At 43.6% G+C, this 20352-nt stretch overlaps 1 protein-coding gene across 5 annotated transcripts in view; it reads left to right on the top strand.

Annotated features, from left to right (window-relative positions):
* The window catches only part of il1rapl1a (interleukin 1 receptor accessory protein-like 1a), a 188902-nt gene that overhangs the window by 79261 nt on the left and 89289 nt on the right, over positions 1–20352 (top strand). For all 5 annotated transcript variants that reach the window (XM_004551239.5, XM_076874880.1, XM_076874883.1 and 2 more), the window contains exons 4-5: positions 3606–3792; positions 5131–5284. In XM_004551239.5, coding sequence (XP_004551296.1) covers positions 3606–3792; positions 5131–5284 — 341 coding nt within the window. The remainder of the gene's footprint in view (positions 1–3605; positions 3793–5130; positions 5285–20352) is intronic.

Consider the following 20352-nt stretch of genomic DNA (forward strand, 5'->3'; position numbering starts at 1 on the left):
TTATACCAAAATGACTGTGGTCAGATTGGGTTGTTATAAGCAGTGGGGACAAGTTTTATAACATGAAAGAGTTAACTGGAATCAGCAATTTAGAAGCACCGATGATTATATATCCTATAATGACCACTCTCTTGTCAAAGCTGTTAGTCAGTACTTTTAAGTCCTTGTCATTGTAAAGTTCAAAGTCAGTGTTGTAATTTAACGGGCTAAAGCTGACACAACAAAAATGTGTCACTGTCCTAACATCCCCTGCCTGTACAGTATACATAATACATTATCCTATAGCTATGTGTATGTTGTGTAATGTCTATAATTGAAGGTAAATCGGTTCTAAGTCCAGCTTTTCGCTAAAGCCCTCCAGGTGTTTTTCTCAGAAAGAGATACTCAGGCACACCACACTATTTCTCTGTGGATAGATTGTGCGTACATTTATTGTGTGCATGTGTGTGTGTGTGTGTGTGTGTGTGTGTGTGTCTGCGTGTGTGAATGATTATTTGTCCTTCTCTGTCTGCAAATTTAAGTCCAATTGCCAGTTTTCATGTCAAGGTGACTTAATTTACATACCAATCTCCATGCTCTCCCTTTGACTCTCTCTCTTTTATTCCTTTGCTCTTTCCCCGCCTCTCTTTCCTCTGCATATCATCTCTCAGGTCTGTAACACTGAGTCAGAGTCACTGAGCCAACAGACTTTTTTTTCCACTCTTTCACTGCCACAGTCTATACTTTTGGTGGATAAATTATTTTATAATACTTCCAGTAATAAACCTGTATTCTAGAGTATGCGAAAAATGGTGCATTTACTTCCCATGATTACGCTGTCCAACATGTTAGATAATAATATGTGGAGAATTACAGCTACCACGAGCTGCAGACAAATATCTAAAGCTGCTATACTTAAATAGAATGTGACAGACGTGAACGACACCATAGGAGTGTGCATCGACCTCCGGCTGTCCATCAATCAAGCGTAAGCACCAACACCTTCCCACAATGCCACGGGGTGCCTGCTGTGAATATTTAACATGCAGAGTTGTCTTCTGCAGACTTCTTGGGCACTTCAGTGGTTGATACAGGTTCTGGCTTGACTTTATATATGTATAAATTTCCTTACATGCAAATGTGATGTACATGCCCGTGTTTGTGCCATTGAGTGTATGTTTGCATAGTTGTATTTGTACAGTAGACAAATACAGCGTATTGTTCACGTGTACTCTGTAAGCCTCGAGCAACACATCTTCCCACTCTGTTCCCTCCAGATAGGAGGTATTGAGTCAATAATGTTAGTTTTCTGCACCAAGAGGGCATAGCTCTGTGGGGCTATCTTGCATCTTGCTTTAGCTTCCTACAGCATCTTCTAGATGCCCTTTTGGTCATTTTTATGTAGGAGAAATATTCTTTTTTTTTTTTCTCTGATTCCAAGTAGCTACAGTGTATTCTCATTTTGTCCCTCTTAGTACTATCTGTTGCTAGCCTTCCATAGTAGCACATAGCCACACGTCTTTTAAGCATACATAGATGCGTGGGTGCACACGTGCATGTCTGTGTCTGTGTTTTATGGCCCCAGGAGGTCAGAGGTGTTTATATGAGAGAGGGGACTCCCTTATTGCTTCCATAACCTGAATAGATCATATGAAACTCCGTCATTTACAGTGAATGGGAGCATCTGGCCAGCCATAAATGTAATGTAATGAAATGAAAGCCCATATGGCCTGTACAACCAGCCTTCCAACAAGGTGACTGACCAAGTGAGAGCTATCCCAGACAGACACACATTAAAAAGAATGTGGTCTTTTGGGGTGAGGCCATTTGTAATGGTTTGGATCAGGCTAGTCTCACAGACACGTGGATCCATGCCTTCGTTACCCCTAGACTCAATTACCGCAATGGCATTCTTTATGTCATCGGAAGTTCCTAACAAACTCTGGATGTGTTTACCGGTTTACTCACTCACTCGAACACTTTTTCTTGACCACAAGCACCTCTCCTGGCTTGCTGTTCCACATTAACTGAAGCTGCAGCCCTTTTGGTACATGCACGTAGCCTTTAACTTTCCATTAGCTAGAGAACCTAAATGTCTAAATCAGTCGGATTGGACATTTAGGAGTCTTTTACCAGCTTCCTAGTACAAAGTACTTGCGCCCTTATGAGAGTAGCTCAGGTAATTGTGTGGTGAATTCACACAGAGCAAGTGGACATCATGTGCCTCCTTCACACTCTGTCCAGATAAGAAGGTCACCTAAATCAAGTGGAGTAATGATAGTTTGTCTGACCCAGGCTACTTCCTGTTGTGTTCTACAGGTGAGAAAAGCACCTGCAGAAATATCCCAGTTTGATTTTCCCAACATTGTTTGCAACTTATGTGGAAAAGTGTCTTTCATTTTTTCAGGCACAGACCCATCCACAGCCGTCACCATACTCCCTCCTCCTTCCCCAGATACATTGAGGAGTGCATCACTGTCTTAAACTGTATTTAATTGATAGACAGTGTTTTGGAAATTGCATTTTATCAAATGATTTCCCCCCTTTTCTCTTTCTCTTTATTCCTCTGTTTATAAAGTACTCACAATGTAGTACTCAGACTACAAGCAAACTGCACCAAGCTACAAAGCTTCAGGGACAGGATTAAGGGATACGATTATCAGTCTTATCCCTTTCAAAGACTCTGCATATTCACAAACAGATATCTTTTTAGAGATGATTTCATGTAAGTATCTCTACAAAGTGCTTTCAAACTAGAAACATATTTTTTTTTACAACTTTTTACAACCTCACAGCCCTGCTAAAGTCTGAAAGAAACTGGAGCACTGAAGCTAAATGCCAGAAAATTCCTGCGATTGAGGTCCAAAATCTTGTGGAGAGACCTCCAAAAATAGTAGAAACTATTACAGCGGCAAGGGTGTCCACAGATTTTCGGCCATGTATCATAGGCTTACCAGGGAACACTTTGTTACAGTCAGTTCTTAGCTATGTGTCAGTGGTGATAGGGACTGTAATGAATGTGGCTTTGATGATCGTTTTTATAACATTAATTTAAAGACAGAGTCATCTTTCTTTCTCGAATATCAAAGCTCGGGTCGTAGCTCAGGTGGTTGCTGAGAAAAAGGGGGAGGGTTGAGTCCTCGAGAGGCCATGAATCTTTCACTGTCCTGTTGTGAGACCATTTTTGCATTTCTCGTTTTTTCAGATTAACAATTTCAGCTTTCCCCCCCCATCCATCCATCCATTTTCATCCGCTTTGTCCGGGGCCGGGTCGCGGGGGCAGCAGCCTTCCCCCCCCCCCCAAAAAAAAAAAAATTTCAGAATGTAGTCATGAATGTTTTCCACTGATTTTCCATTATTGCTAGCACTACAAACACAAAAAGAGGGCGAGCGAGGCAGAGGGGGGTAAAAAGGAAAAGAATAATAACTGAAAAGCTATCAAAGGAAAAAAAAACATGGTTCGTTTTTGGTTTGTGAAAAAGAAAAATCATATAAGAAGTTTCCTTTTTCTTTCTTATTCTTTGCAGATGTTTTTATTGAGCTGACAATAAAAGAAGACTAAATAAGAGCGTTATTCTAATCAAACTCATTCGTTAACTCCTTGCACTGTTCTTCTGTGCCGACAGGAACTCTACATACTGCATGAAGGTTTCCATGTCTCTGACTGTGGCGGAAAATGACACAAACCTGTGCTACAACTCTAAAATGAGACGAATGGAGAAGGCTGAGCTCAGCAAGAGTAAAGACATCCTCTGTCCTGACATAGATGACTATGTTGAACCTGGCAAAGAACCAGACATCACCTGGTCCAAGGTGAGCTTGCTGTTCGACTGAGCGTGCTCGTTAATATGTGATTATGTTTCTTCTGCCATATGATCTTTGCATCATTATTTTATCCTTGCCTGGAGGCTCAGTGATATTTTTGTTTCCTGAATCCTCTTATTTGTCAGAAAGAAGGGGGCGTCTGTCTTTCTGATTATACAACTGAGAAATATTCTTCAGTGCTTCATTGGTTTGTTTTCATCTAATTTCTTGCCTGTTTGTGTTTAAAGCCTTATTGGAATTGTGTTTCCAGATTACTTCGGCAGATTATATATAAAGGCAATGATGACAATGAAATCCTTAAGCCACATTCGCAGTGTGCCACACCATTTTGAGAGTCATCGAAAGAGAGTGAGGAGGGAGCAGAGGGCAGCCACAGAGATGGCTTTTATAATGAACACAAAACCTCTATGAGAAGAAAATTGTGCAATGTCATTCTGTGCCCTGTGGAAAGAGTGGATACCCTCCAAATGCTCCTGGTCCCTGATCTTTATTCAGCATGCACCTCCGCCCCCATCACCTGGGTTCTTGCCTTTCCTAGGTCAGGCATGGCCTGCGGACAACAGAGTGCATCCCGGAGAAAGGCTCATGCCAGACTAATCACAGGCAGATCAGCGGTAGATTAGCTGGCCGGGCTTGACCTCTAGGTTTTTCCAGAATTCAATTACGATCTTGGTAATGACTGGGAGTGCTGGAACCCGGAGTTATTTGGACCACTGCGGAGCCTCCGTGATTGAATTCGAAGGTTGCCGAGAGCAATGGTAGAATAGAATCCACCGAGCCACCGCTGTCCCTGGCTGAGCACCAAGGAGCTGAAGAAAGTATCATGTCACGAAGTCACTCACTTTGCCTGCTCACGTATACTCGCATTCACACGGATGTAGCACAAACACACTTATTTTGTCTGCAGAGAGTAGTGTAAATAAAATTCTCTGTCTCTCTGTGGCCTTTGTAGAATATTGAATGGAGAATATTCCGTTCAGTGCAATAAATCTTGATCAGATAAGTAGGACAATAGCTTAGTTTTATCATTTTAGCTTATAAAATTATTATATCAGAGTGACGAGCTATGTGTTTTTACCACTTTATTCACTTTTTTTTACACTCAGCATTGTTAAAGTGTTTGAAATCTCATGGATGTATATTTGTAAAAAAGATTCTGCAGGTCTTAAATTTCTCAAGGCCTTGCTTTCCCAGAATATTCCATCTCTGGCCGCACAAAGTCCACAGCGTCTTTACACTTGTCACTTATATGACATCTGACACCTCCCGTGATATATCAGTAAATAGATATTTACAGTTCTGATCTGACTGTTCTTTGGTACACAGGAGTGCCGTCCAAAGCAGTGGCGTGCAAGCATCATCCAGAAGAGAGACATTCTGTCTATCCAAGAGGTAACAGAAGATGACATTGGGAATTACACCTGCGAAGTCCAGTTTGGTGGTTTTGTGGTCAGAAGGACGACTGAACTCACAGTAACTGGTAAGTTCTCAGGAAAACTGAAGATGTGTTTTCTGCGTGTAGAGGCGCCATTTATACAAATTCTCCACATAGTAGCACATGTTTTAAGAATGAGCAGAGTAGTAATTATAGTAGACAGTTGAATAAAAGGAGAGGATTGTAACAAAGATACACATGTAGCCACGCACACACACTCATACAAACACAGACACAAAGGTATGGCAATGATGTCCTGCTGTTGTGTTAATTGTTGGAGGGAGGTGAATGCTGTGGCCTGGCATCTATCCCTCCTTCTAACTCAGCACTTTCCAGTCAGCTAAGCAGTGTTGAAATATTTAAGGCTATAGGCTAAACTCGTTCACACAGAGAGCTAAAGAGCCAGGACCAAGGTCAGTAGATTTACAGTGCACTTACTCTTTGTTTCTATACATCTCTCACTCCTTTTTTTTTTTCTCTTTACCTTGCACAGCTGCAAGGTGAGCGTGTGACAAATAAACGCATTCATCTGTTGAAACCTGGGAATTGGATGCTCTGGCTTGTGTGTTCTGCCAGGTTAACTGCTCTGATGAGGATTGAGGGTGAATCTAGTTTTTCCTTTGCCCTTTTATACTCAATGTTGCCGCCTAAAGAATACTGATCTGTCTGATACTGACTGCTACAGTATATTGTATACTAACACTGCTATATTGAGTGGATTCTTTGTTTTCAGTTGTGATGTAGCAATTACAAGAAATTATTCAGCGCATCTTTTTGATGATGTTTAGGATAGTGGTATGATAAATGCAAATATTTAATATGATTTCATTATTAAATGTGTCCGCATAGATTGTTCATGGGCATGTTTGGTGTTTTCCCCACACTGAATATTTGTGAACACTTGATTGATATCCTTAGTGGCACTTTTTTGAGTAATTGGCCATTGTTGTTATGTAATATGAAGGCGTTTATGCATTTGAAGTGCACTGCTGTCTGGCAGAGAGAGAGAAAGCTACATGTCTTAACCTGAGCAGAGTGTGCTGTTGGATAAGATTAAAAGTGATCCTGGAGGTGTGGTTTTGAGATCGGCTGTGGTTGTGACTGATGGGCTATCAGTTTATCCACGGCAGGGTTCAACAGGCAGACACATTAGAATTTGGCATTATTGCCATTACTATCGCTGGGAGAGCCTTCCCAGCTTGGTTGACTCATTACTCTAGTACGTGAGTACCCCTCAGTTGTGGGTCATGCAGTTTGTTAACCAGTTTGGGTTTTTGTTCCATAGCTCCAAAGTCACATCACCAGTGTTGAAAGTAACCTTTTTCCTTCCCTAGATATTGTGGTATCTACAGTTGATATGAGCAAAATTTGCAGGTTTGCTAAGCATTTAGATAATAAATTGAATACATTTAAATAATTTTGGAGCAATCCAAAAGAAAGTTCAAGGTATTCTGGCATGCTGAGAACTATTTATTTATTTAATCAACTTTTTGGAGAAAATGTAATAGCAAACTCTGAGGACTTTACCTTGCCAGTGTGCCCTAAAAGAAACTTTGTTGTTTCTGCATTTTTTAGTGAAAGGTGAATTAAATCCCTTCATCTTTTGGTACCACAACAATTCACCTTGGCTAAATTTACTTTTTAAATTGTTTTTGATAGATTTTGTTTTAAGTTGTTTTGAATTCATAGTGCACACCATAGCATACCTGTTCAACTGCTCGTTTAAAAGAAATCTCTAATTATCCAATCACATGGCAGCAACTCAGTGCACTAAAAATGACTGGACACCACAACCTACTTGAGTGTTGTTGCTGATCACATCCATCCCTTTATAACCACAGCCACCCATCATCTGAAAGGTGCTTCTAGTCGGGTACTGCACCATGTCCAAGAGTTCAGATTCACGCCACAGATGTGGTCAAATCTGCAGCAACTGTTTGAAGCTGCTATGTTAATATGGACCTAAATATCTGAGAAAAGTTTCCAACACCTTGTTTAGTCTATGCCACAAAGGACTAATGCATTTCCAAATACAAAAGGGGGTCAACACCAGTACTAGAAAGGTGTACCTAATAAACTGTCCTGTGAGTATATGGTCTAATAATACTGTTGGTGTGTTTAATTGAATGCTATAAAATGTGTAGGCTTCATGAGTGAATCCCATGCTGGCTGCAGAACATAAAGTGCCATCATTTGTCATGAAAACAGAGTTAGAAAGTTTACACTTGGGACACGATGCTTTTCAGCATTAATGCAGCAGAAAACTATCAACCATGACAACAGTTTAGCGAGATTCTTTTGACAGGGAAATGCAGTAATGTAAATGCCTGCGTTCTCTTCTGTATTTTCTACTCTGCTTTTTCTGTTGTAAAAGAAAAAAATATGGGGATACTCTAAATACTATAGTACCACTTGATTTAGCCTTAGTGGGATACCTCCTCTTTTAAAGCTGTAGTCTCCTGTTAGAATCAGATTAGCTCCCTCTCACCATGGGCTCATTTCCTATAATAAACCTACACCATCATCCCCTCAAGTGGGTGTGCGATTATCCACATTTTATCACATCCTGTTAAAACCGACATTGCCTGGACAGCAAACATAAAAGGCCAAACTACATCCAAGGGCTAATGTTGTAGTTTATTTGATAGGCCAAGAGGACGAAGGAGGTCATTAAGTTTAACTGATCTTAAATATAGCGCAATAGATACTGGCCTTTGCTGTGACCCTGCCTCACTGCAGACTGTGTGTGTGTGTGTGTGTGTGTGTGTGTGTGTGTCTGTGTGTGTGTGTGTGTGTGTGTGTGTGTGTGTGTGTGTGTGTGTGTGTGTGTGTGTGTGTGTGTGTGTGTGTGCGCGTGTGTTCTGACCCTACTCCACTATGTAATGACTTCCATTAGAAGCAGTAGAGGAGCTGCTATGTGGAATAAAGTAAGTCTTGTAATAGAGGTTAACTATGAGCATAAACACAGGCCCTCACAGATCAGGCTGATCCAGGAGCCCCTTAATCAAGCTCTGATGCTCTTCGGGTTAATCGGAATGTAAAACAAACAACAGCCCCTCGCCTCATTTTATGTTTATGTCACGGTGCATTGAAATTTTCTTATCTGATTCTGAGCGTGCAGACGTAGGGAGGTACAGCCCGTGCAGCAACCGAGTGCACTGAGAACAAATGCACCATTATCAACAGATGGAAAGATTTTCCTTTTCCCCGCCCCCCATGGGCCTTCACCTCCACCTCCCATCTTTAAAAGAGAGTGCCTTTTTGTGTACTGTTATAATTGATTCATAGCAGCAGCAGGTTGGCCATTCCGCGGTTCCTCTGGGGAATGCTGAGTGTGGTCAGATTTGTCTACAACTGTGTTTACCCCTTCCCACTTTCACAGACACACGGAGCAGTCTCCGAGCCGAAACTGCAACCCACCTATGATATGAACCGATACGAGCGCGGGCCGCTTTATCTGTGCGTGCCTGCGAGTTTGTCTTTTTAACGTTAAACATACATACTTGTGGGAATTTTGTGTGATGTTTCATTCTACGTCTGAATCGTTTCTGTTAAATTTTTATGGCTCTCTTAGGCCTCATTCCAGTACTGTGATGGTAATGCTACAACAGTAAAACACCAGATAAAGCTCGGTTCAGCTGATGTATGCAGCCTGCTCTGTGTTCTGCAGGAAGGAAAATATTATACAGGGAGAGCGGAAAAGGATAAAGAGAACAAGGGAGCGAAAGTGACTGATAACAGCAAAAAGAGGGAGAGGGAGAAGCGATAGAACAGAGTGAAAAAGATAGAGGTTGGTGCTCGTGTATCTTATCTGTATTCCTAGCCAGTGTTTCCCAGCAGAAACAGTGTGTCCAGGACTATAAACAGACTATTATCCTAGTGTTTATCACAGTGCACATTACCGTTTGCCTCTGTCGGACTTACTGTAATGGAGTCGTTTGGCTTGATGGATGCCTCGGGCGTGGGTTTCTATCTATTGCTCCCATTATACCACTGTCTGCATCCCTTCACTGTAGAAATGTGTGCCTGCACATTCAGCATAGCCTGCAAGCATGGTGACTGAGGTTATGGCCAATGTAAATGTACCATTTGGCACAGTGAATTGGAGGTGCACAGGGCAAGAGGAAATCGAGGGGAGGAGAGGAATCGTCTACCTTACATTACCGCTTGTAGAATGTCCACAGCGCAAAAGGGGCGATGCTTGGAAAACTCAATTTATGTACAGTGAATGAATATGTTTATTTGTGAGGATAAAATATGTGACTGTTTGTGTCCTCGCTGTATAGGCATGCATTGTGTCTGATTTTTATACACTCAGCAGGCAGTGTTACACCTAAGATTCCTCCATCAGAGTTTACAGAAACCGAGTGTATTTGTGTGTGTAATGAGGAGCTGATGTGGGGAGAGGTGAGCTGGGACATTGTCTCATTGCAGTAAAAGGTTTCTTACCGTTCTTCCTCCACAGGGTCACCTTCAGAAGTGCGTGCACTTCACAGCCTTATAAAATGTAACCGGCGACATGCACATGTGTGAGCATGACTGTGTGATGTAGTTATATATTTATTTATCAAGGCGATGACTTGACTTTTACTTTGTCGGCTGGATGTAGCCTCCGTGGATGCAGCAAGGGGAAAAAAAGCGGAGGCAGAAGCAGTCAGCAGAGACGTGAAAGAGGAGTGTGGTATCCACACCCCCTCCGTCTGTTTTCTGTCCTCATCTATCAGGCCGAAGGAGGATAGATGGATGGAGAGGCAGCGATTAGCTATGATATTATCCCATAGAGTGGGAATATGAGGAATGAGAGGTGAGAGATAAGAAGTGTGGGGTGAGAAAAAGAGATGGGTTTAGCCTCAGCTGAAACCTTCTCCATCTCCGAGACTATGTGCTTGCGTGAATACGTTGTAACTCGGATGCCTGTCGTGTGCTGGCCTGCCATGATCGACTCTCAGCCTCGGTTACTGTACATGTCCTTGGAGACGAGATGATAAATTCACACCTGAGATAAGTGTTACGCCAGCAGTTGACTTTTCCCAACTTCACTTACACACCAGTGCACTTGTGTACTTACATCAATCACACCCATGACAGGATGGCACACCCAATATAAAATTGCTTTATATTATCTGTCACAACCTGCTGATACTGATAAATCCGCATGCTTTTCAGAGCCTATAAATTTACAAAGCAGCTCAGTTACTGGTGAAACAATAGCACTGTATAGGATGGAAGAAAATGGCTCATTAGTTTAGGGTCAACTATCACTCTCATCATTAACTAATCTGTGCCCCTTGCCATATCTACCTCACCCCTCACCTCCCCGCCCTCTCCTCCTCCTGTCTCTCCAACTCACTTCATCACTATTCACCAGCTGTCCTCTTAGAGTCTGAGCAGGCCAGAGTTCACATTGTTTTAATTCAATTAAAATCGACATCAGTCTGCATGTGACGAATGAAATTTACATACTACACAATTAATCTTGCCTGACCTACCACACACTACCCACATACACACCCTCTGTCTGTGGTTATTATCATTATCTAGGCCTATAGCGTAAGTACAAGAGCATGAGTGAAATTAAAATTATTATTCTGTCTTTTGAAGCCTTTTGAAGTCTGGGTCAATAATTAAACAGTGTTATGTAGTGGCTGACGAAGTACGTCTAAAAAGACCTGTTACTGTTATATTTTTGAGTCCAGTGAAATGGTCTCCTTTCACTGAACGTGTCCTCTATGATAGGGATAAGTCATAACGTTCATAACACTGATATCACTTATCATAGCAATATGAATGACACTGAACTTATATAGCGTGGCCTTCCAATAACATGAGTACTTCAGACTATGATTGATAGATAGATAGATAGATAGATAGATAGATAGATAGATAGATAGATAGATAGATAGATAGTAGGGGTGCAACGATACACAAAATTCACGGTTCGGTTCGATATTTTGGTGTCAGGTTCAAAAAACTGTTCATGCCTTTTTAATTTGTCATTTATTAAAATTATAAATATATATTTTAACTCAAAAGTACAGTTTTTAAATTTAATGTTGCTGAAACAACAAAGTAATGAAAAAAATAAATATATCTGATCGAGAAATCACTCATCTTTGGAAAAGAGAGTTTATTACAGAGAAATGTCTCTTTCCAAACTAAAAGCTATACTATACGCTTCTTCTGGGCTATATTCTCAGCAGCATATTAAACATATCAGGTCCCCATAAGGAGAATCATGTGCTAACAGCTGTCTAAATGACTCGGGTAAAGGTTGTAGCATGCGTGCTTGTTGTTTTTGTCTGCTTCCACTTGTCTTTGCACTAGGATGATGTCGGAGTAAATATGCAGGCATATTCATTTTGTTCCCACTAGTGCTGTCAGCGGTAATCTCGTTGAAATGACGTTAAAGCCACAACACGGCAAATCTCCGTTAACGAGCTACCGCAGATCGCCCCGTGCGTGGGGCTGGACGGCCAACACGTTAACGATCTAACTGCGCTAACACACTAGTTCCCACCAATGTAATTGAGCATTGTGTGGCACATCCAACATACTGTTTTACTTTTGTCCATGACGCGCTTACCTTCAGGGTCATACGTCACATGAAAACCAAAATACTTCCAAACGCCAGATCTGAATGAGGGTGGGGGAGGTTTAATTTGCCATGTTGCAAGGAGAACTTAACTTCTGTCTCGCTAGCTTGCCCTGCGCTCAGTGAATCTGCGTTCGACTACTCCGCCTAGGCTGCACTGTCGAGCGCAGATCGACTGAGCGCTCAACACAGACAGCATCGTCAGAAGGAAAGTTGATAAAATAAATTAAACATTTTGTATTGTTCGATACATATGCGTACCGAACCGAAAGCACTGTATCGAACGGTTCAATATCGATACGAGTATTGTTGCACCCCTAATAGATAGATAGATAGATAGATAGATAGATAGATAGATCAAATACAACCCCAACTAAAGCAAATTCCCATCATATCAGATAAAGTCCAAACTATGATCATTTCTATCTGAGTTGTTGACTACAACAACAAAATTCTTCAATGGTCAGCTGACTTTGAGGTTGAGCTTCTTGTCTATAAGGCTTGAACTGATCACAAACTATGTGTTTGTACAACTTGTCTGCAGTTTATCAATTTGTCAGATGTCTGAGGTGAAGGACTTGCTGTCACCTTTAAGAAGTCATCAAACAACACAGAACATTAAATGTCTTTTGTGTAGCAGTTTGCCCTACAAATTAATGACAAGTCTAATGATAATGATCATCATTATTGAGTATAATGGCTTCTACTCTTACAGGGTCAAGCGATGGCCTGGCTATCCCACAGATAGTTACAGGTAGTCACATATATAAGTGGCAACAATCTTGTCATCAAACTCTTGTTAGGAGTTGGATGAGAAGTACTTATAAAGTGTATTTGGCCTTTTTGTGCTTTTTATCAGAACATTTCACGATTTATTTTTGCAATTTGTACACTTGGGTTTTAAGGGGTATTTATTATTTTCTTCTTTTTTTTGGGTTGTATGGAAGCCCCAAACGCAATTTCATTGTTCTTGACAATGACAATAAATAAATAAATACTAATACTAAAATACTAAATTTAGGTAGCCTGTTGGGTAGTTCACTTAAACCACAAAATCTTTTTGGTGAAAGGCAGAGCGCAAACATTTCAATCTCATCCAGAACCACCTATTGTTCATCAAGGATGAGAAAGAAGGACTTTTGGTTCTTAAAATGCATGAAACTCTTCAGGAATCTCCAGAAATGTTACCGCAGCTGGCTCTATTTTGAAGTTTACTTCTCAAGAATGAAATTGCCGTCCTTACAAGGCTGCTGCTAAGCCCGGCATTGTACGTGAACTGCTGGGGAATAGAAAAACAAAGCTCTGCTGTCACGTACTCTCCTCCGGATGCAAATCACATGTTTGTTTGTTTAATCCTCGCTTTCTCGAGAAGACAGATCTAGGCTTTCTCTCGCTCTCTGACACTTTCTCTCTCTCTTTTTGTACCTTACAATGTGCATGTTCGTGCAGTCACTCCAAAGCTATGATTTTTCTTCCATTTGTGTCCTACCCTGCTATGAAAGACAATGTCCTTTTGAACTGAACACTGAGATAGCGTGCTCCTTTCTCAATTTTGAAGTCTACATGTGAGTTATTGTACAATTTCATACCTTGCAGCAAGGTTGGAGCTCCTGTAGTTTCATTTTTAAACCCAGCAGTAGCTGTAGCAGTGCAAATGGCCTCAGTGTGAGGTTTAATTTGAACAACTAGCAGGGAAGTTTTGTCAGTTAGCATCTTGCTTATAGTATAATGTTGTACTTAGATTAGTATCGTTTTTTGTTTTTTGGTTGTTTTTTTTTTAATTCTAATGACATTTCATTGCTATGTAGGCTACAGTATTTTGATTTGATGATGTTGTGACTTTTGACGTTGCAAACCTTTTAGTTTGCAGACATGTTCCTTTCCTTTCCTTTCCTTGTGAGAAAAAAGGAAAGTGCTCACAGTTCTTTTATATTCAAGAAGAGCCGCAGCACAGTTCTTATGACAGAGTATGTAATGGCTGAAGGTCAGTTAGAGGACTCTGAATAACCCTCTCATTATACGCTGTCCTCAAGAAAAGAAACTCAAGAAAGGCTTTGGTCCAATTAAATGATAGGGAGTATGACCATTAACAACCACAGAGAACGTTGACAATACAAAACAGAGAAATCACTAGACACTTGATCTAAACTTTGCAGTGACTGTGGACACCTTCGTGGAGACGCCCTGATGTGAGTAATAAAGGTGTTTTTGAGCATCTGTTGGCATATTTTCAAACACTTAATGTGATTAATATGCACATCTACTCAACTGCATTCAGATGCAGGACAAAGAGCAGTTAAAAAGTGAATGGAGAGACTGTCTGTGATTTTACAAGCCTGCAGGTAAATCTAATAATGCAACATTTCAGGGTGCCAAAAGACCTTGTAGGTTGCTCCAAGAAAAATCTGGAAGGTTAAAATTTTCTGTTATTCAGAGAGTTTGGCAGTATAACAATGTCATTTTGAGTGAAATGATAGAAACTGTTTTTCTTGTCAATACGGTACAAACCAAACTAAAAAATAGCAACAATATAAGGGTAAATAATAGCTTTTGTAACTACCATCACATTTTTCCCCCTCCCTGGAGTTAATGATCTTCATAAGATTTTTGTCACCCTTGACCTATACACCTTTGACACATACATAGTGCCCAATCAAAGCATCTCTGTCTCCATAGACACACACACAAAGAGCTATGTATCAGATGTGGAATTGCTAATCATTGTGTCTCTGCGGGTGTCTTGGGGTGTCTGGCGCTGGGATGTTGGCATCGAGTCCTTTGGGCCTCTGTGTATCAGGCTCGTTCCAGAGCATCTTTCAGATGATCGATCAGATTGGGATCAGTGGGGTTTGGACTCCACATCAAAGCCTTGCAAGGGTGGTAGGATGCATTTTCCCACTTGGCGTGAGCACTGCTGTTAAAGATTGTCTTTCCCATCGAGGGTGTTTGGTCTACACTAATGTTTAGGTGGGCAGTAGCTGTCAAAGTACCATCCATATGAATGCCATGACCCAAGGTTTCCCAGCTGAACATTGCATTGTAATGAAGAGATCAATTTTATTCACTCCATCTTGACAGGTGAAGGTATACGGATGCCCACTAATGAGGTCATAAGATTTTTAAGGATTGACGCTTCAAAGAATGTTATGTATGTCAAAATATGGGTGTGTGGGTTTTTCAGCACCTTCCAGTAAGTCCGTGACTAAACGCCTTAACTGTCATTACCGTTTTATGGTGCCACCACTTTCCCTGATACACAATGAAAATAATGTCTTTACAGCAGCATTGATGTTTTTCCTGCTCTCTCGCTCTCTCTCTCTCTCCTCCTCTTCTGGCATCGCTACACAGTTTGAGAGGCTGTCCAAGATGCCAGTGTCAGCATCTACAGTGTGTGTATGTGTGCATACTTTGCACACCAGTACAGCGTGTTTGTGCACATCACTGCATCCATGTAACTGCTGCACATCCCTATGTGTGAACTGCATATTCCCACTCATGAATACATGCCCGGCTGCAGTAACTGCAAATGAATGCGTTTCTGTTCCACCTGTTCCTTGCATAAACCAATTGCCACTTGGACACACAGTCCAAATCTCCTTGCTTGTATCAGCTAAAGAAGAGCTGATTTCTCTGAATCAGGTACCAATGAGACTGATTAGATGATGGTAGCGGGTGCCAGCAGCACCCAAATGGCAGTTTTCTTTGAAGGATGTTGCCAGGCTCCAGGTAGCCAGCAGATATGTGGGCTGTAGGTGCAGGTGAGATTATGCTGATTAACGCTTTTGATTGACCTTAGTGAGATTATAATCTGGCACTTCTGTCTAGCTCGTCAGATGCTCAACATCAATAGGAAGTGCCCTCCCTGACTCATCTGTTGTCTTTATGACCATCTCTGTTCCCCACTGTGTCAGGAACAGATATTTTTTTTGTACTTTAATCAAATGCGTGGAACAATGAAGTAAAATGTGCACTGCAGAAGGAGACTGAGTCAGCTTTTATTACTGACTTGCCAGTTTGCTGCAGAATGATGTGGGTGTGAGGAGTATCATAGCATTTTTTCTTGTCCTGTATATGGTCCTGCTCTCTGGTCTCCTTTATTCCTCTCTCCCTGAGTTGTGCATTTTCTCTCTCCTGCCGTTGTTGTTGCTCAGAAAGGTAGGATGCGAGTGGTTTTGTGGGCTTTTCCCCCACATTCTAAATTTTTTATATTCTCTCCCACAAATCCTTTAGCGTTCTCTCCCTCAGCTAGTAATTTTAAATTCTGACTAGAAAAACTGCTTAACAGATAATAAAGAAAGTAAGTAAGTGCAGTTTCTCTAAAAACTCGACAGTGCACAATACTGTTTATGAATTATCTCTACACTTCCCTGTCCCGGTGTGGTGCATTATGAAGGCTGGGTCCATTCCTACAGTCGTTGTTTAGCAGTGCATTGAAGCAGGCTTTATGCTGATTAACTGCATTACATCTGATGGATTCCAAGCGACCTCTCCACCCCTCAATATAGCTCTGGGAGCCTTTCAGGGGGAAAAGGCTTCCCTTATTAATTAGACAAGAATAGGAAATCTATTAGTGAATGCAGACAAGGCTGAGTGCTGAATGAGGGGTTGCTGAGTTCTGTTAGTGCTAAACTAACTACAGTCATCTCCCCTGCCATTATTGCATTGAAAAGGAAATGGGTGATGTGCTCTTTTTCTTTCTCAAAGATATCTGTTCCATATTTGGTGAAAATAAATCCACATTATCAGTTCGTTGTATTGTTGCAGATAAATAACTCGCAGCAAATTAACTAAGCTAATTGCAGCCATACCTTTTTTGGCAAGTTACCTTTTCTGACTTGTCATTTTAAAAGACTTGCACTTACTGGCCACTTCATTAGGTCCTCCCATTTAACTAGTGGTTTATGCAAACATCAGCCAGTCACATTGCTGCATCAAAATGCATTTAGATATGCAGACATCATCAAGGTAACCTGTTGAAGTGATTGTTGGAGCCAGATGGGCTTGTTTGAGCATTCCAGAAACTGCTTGTGCACTGGGATATCCCTATATGCCATGTCAAGGGTTTAAGAGGAATGCTTCAGAAGACCACATCGGGTGTCACTCCTGTCAGCTAAAAACAGGGAACTGAGGCTAAAATTCACACTGGCTCACCAAAATTGGACAATAGAAGATTGGCAAAAATGTTGCCTGGTTTGAGCCATGATTTTTGCTGCAACATTTAGATGTTAGGATCAGGATGTGGTGTAAACGGCACAAACACATGGATCCATCCTGCCTTGCATTAATACTTTATGCTGGTTGTGGTGGTGTTATTCTCTTTGGGTCCTCTAGTACCAACTGAGGATCACTAAAACATGAAGAGCCAATATTGTTGCTAATCATGTCCATCTCTTTATGACCTTAGCCATCAGGAGATGGGTACACTGCCTCCAGCAGGATAATGTGTCACAGAGCTCAAAGCATCTTAAGTTGGTTTCTTGAACATAATAATGAATTCACTGTACCCAAATGGCCACAAAAGCCTGCAGATCAGTATAGCCAACAAATCTGCAAAAACTGCTTGATGCTATGATGTCAGTATGTCCCAAAATCTCTGAGCAATATTTCCAGCACTGTCATGTAGACCCAAGCCATTTCTGGGGGCAACAGTGATCCACCCCAGTACTATTAAGGTGTAACTTGTCAAGGTGTAACTAAACTAATGGAAAACCCTGAAAACCATGGTGAAACGTGCAGAGTCGAACCAAGTATGTACTTATGGAAAAGGGGCTTTATGGGCAGTGAGTATACTCATGTTACTAATAGCAAAGTTGCGGTAAGCCATAACTGTCATGGTCCTGCGACCATGACTCAGTGACTTTATGTTTATGTACTTATTGTTATTACTTTCATTATTATTCATGGCTGTTTTGGGATGGTTTGTGTTTGGGATTTTAGACACTGGGTTCTGGGTTTGTGCTCCCTCTGTTGGTCCCTGGTGTTAGTGTTCCCCTGTCTCGTCAGGTTAATCAGGTCCAGCTGTTTCCCCCATCTGTGTGTGATTTCCCAGTGTCTCTTTGTGTATTTATAGCGTGTGATTTCCTCTGCTCCTCGTCGCGTCGTCTGTGTTCCTACCTGTGTTCATCCTCTGTGTTACCCTGCGTACTCTGCATCTACCCTGTGAAATCCTCTGCGTGCTCTCCCTGCTGTTCTCCCTTCGTGTTCAGGTTTGCTACTCCTTTGTGTAGTTTCACCCAGTTTAGTTCATCCGTAGTTCTGTTTTGCCATCTCCTCTTTATGTTTGTTATTATCAATAAATCACCCTCACACCTGAATAAGTGCTGCGCTTTGAGTCCTCCTTCCACTCTCCACACGGCCGCTGCCCCGGACCGTGACAGTACGACGCGACCACAACATGGACCCAGCAGCGCTTAATCCATCCAGGGAACTACGGGAAAATCTCATCGATGCCACACAGGAGCTGATCGACCTGTGGCTGGAAAGCCCGGGTGGCACGTCCCAGCGCGCTGTAGAGAGGTGGCTACAGCGTCTGGTGACCGGTCTCCCATGGCTTCTGGGCTCGCTTTGTTCGTGGGAGCGGGAGTTCCTCCTTCTGGACCTCGGTCTTCACCCCCCGTCTGCTTTTACTTCCGAGCAGTCCGAGGCGGTGAGCGAGCGACATGTTCTGGCTTCCCCAGATTCCGAGACTCTGTTTTCTGGGGCTATCCAGAGCGGGATGGGAGACTGTTCGGATCGCTTACCCACCTTCGTGGTAACGGACCCTTCGCAAGTGGGCGTGTACAGACCCTCTGTGAAACCGAGAGACTGTTTCTCTGCCGCTCCTTCTGAGCCAGGACTCTATCACCATTCTCCGGCTCAGTTCTGTGTCCAGCCACAAGCTTCCCAGTCTGTAGCTCAACCATTAGCCTCCCTTAAGCCACAATTTTCACACTGTTTTTCCACCGCCGTTTCTGAGCAGGGAGACAAACTGTTACATTACGGACCTGTTCCTCAACAGCTGGCAACATTAGTGACTGTTACTCACTCCGGGGCTTCCCCAGAGGCGGGGTTGCTGCCCTCAGCTTACTCTGGACCCCTGGTGGCCAAGATGCCAGCTGTGAACTGCACCGGGCTGTCACTGCCTGAGCAGGGTCAGTGCTATGCGCAGCTGCAGCCCTCCGTATGTGTGCCAGAGGCCCACGTGCCTACTGGTTTTGTTTCACATGTGCCAGAGGCCCACGTGCCTACTGGTTTTGTTTCACATGTGCCAGAGGCCCACGTGCCTGCTGGTTTTGTTTCACGTGTGCCAGAGGCCCACGTGCCTGCTGGTTTTGTTTCATGTGTGCCAGAGGCCCACGTGCCTACTGGCTTTGTTTCATGTGTGCCGGGGGCCCCGGTGCCCACTGGTTCTGCGGCTGTTTTCGCTGGGGGGCCCGAGGAGCCCGTCCAGCCTCCTGCTTTGCCTGCTGGGGGGCCCGAGGAGCCCGTCCAGCCTCCTGCTTCGCCTGCTGGGGGGCCCGAGGATCCCGTCCGGCCACCTGTGGCTGCTTCTCCACCTGTGGCTGCTTCTCCACCTGTGGCTGCAGCGCCGCCTCCTGCAGTATCATCACCTGCAGTGCTACCACCTGCTACTGCCACGCCTCAGCCTGAAGCTTCAGCCTCGCCTGGTTCTGGTCCAGCTTCATCCTCACCTGGCCCAGCTTCAGCTTCAGCGTCTGCTTCGCCTAGCCCAGCTTCAGCTACAGCTTCATCCACGCCTGGCCCGGCTTCATCCACGCCTGGCCCGGCTTCATCCTCGCCTGATTCTGGTCCAGCTTCATCCTCACCTGGCCCAGCTTCAGCTACAGCGTCAGCTTCGCCTGGCCCAGCTTCAGCTGCAGCTTCTTCATCGCCTGGCCCGGTTTCATCCTCGCCTGGCCCGGTTTCATCCTCGCCTGGCCCGGTTTCATCTTCGCCTGGCCCGGTTTCATCTTCGTCTGGTCCGGCTTCATCTTCGTCTGGTCCAGCCTCCGTGTCTGCACCCTCGTCTGGTCCAGCCTCCGTGTCTGCACCCTCGTCTGGTCCAGCCTTTGTGTCTGCATCATCATCTCCGCCTGCTGCGGTCCCGGCTTCCGTGCCCTCAGCCTCGCCTGGCCCAGCCTCGTTTGGGTCTGGAGCTAAACGGCCGTTTTCTGGACCGCTGGCTAGGCTACTGGCCGAGCGCCGTCGCCTGTGTGGCCGCCGTTGCCTTCCGCACGGCCGGCCCCCGGACCGCCATCGCCTGTGTGGCCGCCGCTGCCTTCCGCACGGCCGGCCTCCTGAACTCTTTACGCGCCGCCGTTGCCTTCCGCACGGCCGGCCTCCTGAACTCTTTACGCGCCGCCGCTGCCTTCTTCGTGGACGGCCTCCTGAACTGTGCTTTGGACTCTGCTCCCCTGTGGGTTTTGTGTTCATCTTTGTTTTGGGACTCTGGGGCCTCCGTCCGTGGTCGTGGTCCGGTCCCTCCGTCCTGGGCCCCCTGCCGCCCGCCCGGATCTGGTGGTGTGTTTCTGTGGCTGTCGGG

Source organism: Maylandia zebra, linkage group LG16 (genome assembly GCF_041146795.1).
Source record: "Maylandia zebra isolate NMK-2024a linkage group LG16, Mzebra_GT3a, whole genome shotgun sequence".
Classification (NCBI taxonomy): Eukaryota; Metazoa; Chordata; class Actinopteri; order Cichliformes; family Cichlidae; genus Maylandia; species Maylandia zebra.